Source organism: Austrofundulus limnaeus, unplaced genomic scaffold (assembly GCF_001266775.1).
Source record: "Austrofundulus limnaeus strain Quisiro unplaced genomic scaffold, Austrofundulus_limnaeus-1.0 Scaffold96, whole genome shotgun sequence".
NCBI classification, from domain to species: Eukaryota; Metazoa; Chordata; class Actinopteri; order Cyprinodontiformes; family Rivulidae; genus Austrofundulus; species Austrofundulus limnaeus.
The window spans coordinates 889,508-895,605 of NW_013952498.1; the positions used below are offsets into that span (position 1 = coordinate 889,508).

A 6,098-nucleotide genomic window follows, 5' to 3' on the forward strand; every position below is an offset into this window, starting at 1 on the left:
TGTGATAACACTAAATCCAGAGTATGGCCCTTTGAATGTGTTGGTCCAACCACAGATTGTGTAAAATCAAATGAGTCAATCAAGTCCAAAAAGTCCTTCACCAGAGGTTTATCTGGGCAACATACGTGTATATTAAAATCACCTATAAYTAAAATACGATCATGTTCTAATGCATTCTCTGCCAAAAGTTCAGAGAATTCATGAATAAAGTCCTTGTTGAACTTTGGTGGACGATAGATCACCACACACAAAATTGGTTCAGTTAATTTCAGTTMAAAAGTTTGGAGTTCAAAACTGAGAAATGATTTTATGTGTGACTGTTGACAGTGAAAACTGGATTTAAAAATTGTAGCCAGACCTCCACCTTTTCCAGTCAAAYGGGGAGAGTTTATAAAAGTACAGTTCTGGGGTAGAAGTTCAAGTAGAAGTTAATGTTTCGGTTGTTCCAGGTATTAAGGTTCAACACAGAGAAGGATCCATCTCCTCTGTTTTTGAGCCTGGATCTGGATCTAAAAGCAACAGATTTGTGTTCTGGTTGGATGTAAAGAAGCAAAACAACAGGTCAACAGGTCTCGTATCATTAGGAACAGTAGGTTATTTAAATAAATACAGTTCATTGTAAAGTGGATCATTGTACTTGCTTCATGTACTCCAGGGCTTCTGCTTCCTAATTTATTCTCCCTGAGTCCCACCGAAAATATCTAGCTACATGTTACGTATTTCACCTATCTCCATGTAAGAGTTCTAAATCAGTTGTATAGATGATTAATTGGTTGTCTTTTCTTTTCTCTTCAGAACGGTTCGCGCTCACTCAGGTCCGGTTTTTAAAGGCGTGTGTAAGAACTTCTCCAGATCACAAGGCCATGGTTTCATCCAGCCTTCCCACGGTGGCGAGGACATCTTTGTTCACATCTCAGAGTGAGTGGTGGTGACGGCAAAAACAACTAAAAATAAAAATAAATTGTGCTGCATTGGATAAAAATATGCAGAGCAACACAAAAAGGCTGCACAGCTGTGCTGCTTTTAGTCTAGCTTTTTGTTTCGGCCAGGTGGTAACATTAGCAAAAATCTGCAAATAATGGCACTGAGTTGTTCCAAATGTTCATCAGCTGTAAACAAACATCTAATGATTATTTTTTGATAGTTTGATTATAATCCATCTGGTGGTTTGTGAGAAATGTTAACAGACAAACTAGTAAAAGTAACAACACAGACTTTTTTTCTCTCACGTTTCTGCATTTCAGCATCGATGGGGAGTACGTCCCGGCTGAGGGAGACGAGGTCACGTACAAAGTGTGCCGGGTCCCGCCTAAGAACATTAAGGTACAGGCTGTGGAGGTGAAGATCATACATCTGAAGCCTGGGACAAAACATGAGACCTGGTCTGGACAGATCATCAGCTCATAGGACCTGAGCACTCAGACACTCAGGGTCACATATCTGCTCTGGGACTCATTCCTTTCTTTGCTCTGTGCAAACATGTTCTCTGAGATGTTTTTTAATTCTGCACAGTAAAGTGCTCAAAGTTACTGAGGGGGTAAAATTAAATAGTCATTAGGGATGAACTGTTCTGTTTAAACTGGCTCTATTTTGGACCAGGGGTGCTACCAAGGGCTGGTCCAAGTAGGGTAATGGCCCCCCTCCTATAATTTTCTGTTTGCTCATAAACCAGCTAATCGACTTTAGCYACCACAATATCTCCGTAACTGTGTCTTTTACACATATTGAGTCAGAATCAGGTGTGTTTGTAGATGAGAACCCTTTGAGACCTAACAGATTGTGCAAGATCTTTGTTTGAAACTTTTGCATGCAAGGCAGTGGGTGATGTGCATTATTTCAARGGATGATAGTTTTAATTACAAATGTGAATTTAGCAGAAGAGAGAACAAGTTTCGGTTCAGAATTTCCCTTATACTCACATTGCAATATTTGTAAATAAAAAAACAACAACATAATATTTCAACAATCAGCTTTGGTAAGCTAGGGTTAGAGCATCAAGCTCCCCACCTTCAGCTGTGGCGACTAGCATGGCCCCTCCTGCAGTGGGTGGGCCATCAGGAAAGCAAAACTATGTAGCTCATTCAGGCTGAGCCTAACTTGGCCTCCTGGGTAAAGATCCAGTCACCAGGTGCTCGCAGACAAGCTCCTCCCCCAGGCCTGGCTCCTGGGTGGGGACTTTAAAGCGTTTGCTGTCTTCTGTCCATACAAGCACTACAAATCATTCTTCGTGTGGCCTGTCACTTACAGGACCAATCTGCCTTGGGAGACCCTACCAAGGTTGATTGCTCCCAACTATTTGCAGATGATGTGGTCCTGTTGGCGTCTTTGTGCCGTCATCTCCAGCTCTCACTGTAGCGATTTCCAGCCTGTGAAACAGTTGGGGTGAGGATCAGAACCTCCAAATCTGAGGCCATGGTTGTCAGTCGGAAAAGGGTGGATTGCTCTCTCTGCGTTGGTGGTGAGTTCATGAGTGAGGGAAGAATGGAACGTGAGATGTTGATAGATGGATCAGTCCTGCTTAGGCAGTATTTTGGACTCTGTACTGGTCTGTTGTGGTGAAGAGGGAGCTAATCTGGAAGGTGAAGCTCTCTTTTCATCAATTGATCTGCGTTTCTATCCTAACCTATGATCACAATCTTTGGGTGAAATCCGAAAGAATGAGACTGCAAATGCAGGTAATAAAGATACGTTTTCTCTGAAGGGTGACTGGATTCTGTTTTAGAGTGAGACGTTAAGCTATCCAGGAGAGACTCAGAGCAGAGCCGCTGCTCCTCCACATCTAGAGGAGTCAGTTGAGGTGATTCAGGCCTCTGGCAAGGATGATCCCACCATGCCTTCCTAGGGAGGTGTTCCAGGCATGTCCAACTGGGAGGAGACCCCAGGGAAGACCCAGGACATGAGGAGAGACTAGGTCTCTCAGCTGGTCTGGGAACACCTTAAGTCCTCTTAGAAGACATGGGTGTGGAAAAAGAGGTCTGGACATTTGTGCTCGTGCTGCTGCCCCCTYGACCCGACTCCGAAACAAATGGCAGAAACTGAATTTCTGTTTATAATGTAACTGGGTCTGGGATCAAACATTAAGCATGTTTCCAACTAAACTTTAAACTTGATTGTAGCACAGATGTAACACGACTAACGCTGAATTTAGTTCTACTTCCCTTTTTTAGCAGCTGTTTTCTGTTCTTCAAAGTTTTCACAATCACATGTTGGTTGAAAGTGAGTCAGATGACTTATTGTAACCTGCACTGTTAATGAAGAGCAGGTTTCAGAAAAATGAGTAGAAACGCTGCAGGCGATAGTGGATGTGAAAGAACACGATTGCAAGATTACAGTTGAAAACAAGCAAAACCACAAGTACTTAAATCCTCATGATCACCTTTTGGTTTTAGGTCCTTTAAAAAACAAACAGCCAAAAGAAGAGGGGTTTGTAGTAAAAATGAAAAGTCATGTAAATAAGTRTGAAATGAAAGTTACTGTAAACTTTATAAAATGTGCTTCATCATAAAACTGTTTTTCAGATAGTAAAACCAGCTGCTGTCTTTTCAGAACTTTAAGCACWAAAGATCAGCAAACATCTTCCATAAAATGCAAACCCTTTACTGTATTATCTTAGTAGTTCTGTTTAGTTCATATATGTCGTACAGGATTTATGTTTTTAGTACAGTGAGAAATATGACACTTAACTGTGAATACATGAGTCTAGACATCACAGTTAAATTTGGGAGATGAATTCCTGGAAAGGAGAAGCATCTCGATTGTCCAACTTGTCTCACTAGATGTAAATATTCAGATTGAACAATGTTCTGYACCTTTCCATTCCACAGTCTCTACCCATCATATCTGTCAGTGTCACTGCCTGTAAAGGTGTTTCTGTGTGAATTTCTGAGGACAAATTCTCACRCTGTCACAAAAACTGAATTTTGAAAAAATAAAATAAAACAAATAAAAAAACTAAGTATAATTCATGAGTTTGACTGAAAGTGTTATTCTGTAGTTGATTAAAGAAAAAAAAAATGATGCTACAAGTTTGCTTTTTATCCAGCCAAATGATTTGGCACATTATTCCCAACCTTCTTTAGCTGCAGAACATTTTACCTTCTTTATCATTGCCTTGATATAATCAAACACTGTGGTTTTTGAAAGAGAATATTGTAGTTGGATGGGAAAACATCCTCYAATGGCTGAACACATAATGACATGTTAGACATTGATTTAAACCATGTGTCAAACTCAAGGACTGAGGGCCAAATGTGGCCTGCCACAGCATGATATGTGGCCCACGAGTGCTTCAAAGATGTATTAATGTCCTCAATTAAGTTCATGCTGCTTTAAAGCCAGCATTGACCATGAACTACATCTCCCATAATGCATGTTGATGATTTTACCCACAAAATAATAGCATCCCATCTGTGGAGGTACACAGGGTTCGATAGTAGCTGGCTACTTTTACTGCTGTCCAATTGTACTGTGCTGTAAATTTAAACTGGAACACCCCTCTAGTGGGAATTCCCATTAGGAAAATGGGAGCATTCAGAATTCAAGACAGTTGCCCACCACAACTCAACAGTGAGTAAAACTACCAAAACAAAGCATCTTTTATCTTTAATAGTATTTCTGTAATATTTATTTCACATTTAGTCAGTCGTACACTTAGTACTTTTCAGTGTTTATAAGAGGATGTGTTAAAACGCTGTTTCTCTTTTGATGACTAATTTAGTTCAACTATTTTCTGATTCCAMTGTTGATACATAATTTATYAAGCAGGSCTGGGAAAGAGATTTGAGTGAACAGATTGATGATACAATCTGGGAGAAGATTCTCAGCTCCATAAAATCCTGTTGTCAATATTAGAGACCAGTTAATCCAATTCAAGGTAGTACACAGACTTCATTATTCAAAAACTAAACTACATAAAATGTACCCTACAATCTCTAGGCGACCGATGTAAATCGGCTGAAGGCTCTCTTGCCCATCTTTTTTGGACATGTCCAAAATTGCATAGTTTTTGGTGTAATATATTTATGTGGTTTTCCAAATTTTATGGGCACRAATTTAAGCCAGATTATAATATTGCTTTATTTGGATACGCGTCATTTCTTGTTAAATGTAGTCCCTCAGTACAAYGTATTTTCAACTTTGGTGTGATAATTGCTAAAAGATTAATTTTAATGCTGTGTTAAACTACATTTCAAGTGGCTTTCAGAATTATCTGGTGTATAACACATGAAGAGACTCAGATACGATATGTTGGACAAACCCAAGTCTTTTTAAAAATCTGGCAGCCATTTTTTAGATCTACTTGCTCAACAGGACTACAATCTCTCCTGATAATGGACATATAATTGTACTATTCGCCACCTTCCTTGCACTATTTTATTTAAAAACTTGGTAAAAGATGCACCAGTATTTGAAATTGATATAAATGCCCAGGTTTTTTGTTTGTTTGTTTTGTTTCTGTGGTTTTTGTTCTTGTTTTTTTGTTTGTATTGTTATGTATGAGTGGATAAATGCAGTAATTTGAAAACTCAAAATAAATATGAAAAACAAAACAAAAACAAAAAATACACACACACACACACACGCTGTTTCTATACAGGAAATACCAGGTAGAGCTAAGTTATTCTTTGGTAGTGGTGCTCAGCTGTGGCAATGAGATGATGATGTCTCCTGTTTATTTGAAGTTACACACGATACATTTACCTTTGTGGGCCACCAYAAAACATGTAGCTCCTTGGTTAACATGAGTTTTACAGCTCTGATTTAAACAGAGCAAAGACCTGCAACGTTCAGTATTTCCAGATAAAGGGACAAGTCAAAAAGGGTTTAAAAAATGGAGTAAGGATAAAAAGATTTATTATAACTGAACAGATGTGTTTTCCTGAAAGAAAAAGCTGAAAAACAATGAGGGAGTGCTTCCAGTCATATTAACCAAAGTCCMACAGTCACAACAATGACTCATCAAAAAGGGAGTGTTTTTCTTAACTAAAACTCATACAAGGAGGGCAGACAATCTATTTGGAACATAACATCCCYGCCCCCTAAAAAAACAACCAACCAACCAAAAACAAAACAAAAAGAACCCACAGTAATAATGTTAA

At 39.0% G+C, this 6,098-nt stretch overlaps 2 protein-coding genes across 2 annotated transcripts in view; one reads left to right on the top strand and one right to left on the bottom strand.

Moving 5' to 3' along the window:
- The window catches only part of LOC106520688 (cold shock domain-containing protein C2), a 7,727-nt gene extending 3,766 nt beyond the window's left edge, over positions 1-3,961 (top strand). The window contains exons 3-4 of the mRNA XM_014012905.1: positions 796-918; positions 1,245-3,961. Coding sequence (XP_013868359.1) covers positions 796-918; positions 1,245-1,407 — 286 coding nt within the window. The 3' untranslated portion in view covers positions 1,408-3,961. The remainder of the gene's footprint in view (positions 1-795; positions 919-1,244) is intronic.
- Positions 3,962-5,831: 1,870 nt separating this feature from the next.
- Positions 5,832-6,098, bottom strand: part of pmm1 (phosphomannomutase 1) — a gene marked incomplete in the record, with an annotated part of 20,469 nt that continues 20,202 nt past the window's right edge. The window contains 1 exon segment of the mRNA XM_014012904.1: positions 5,832-6,098.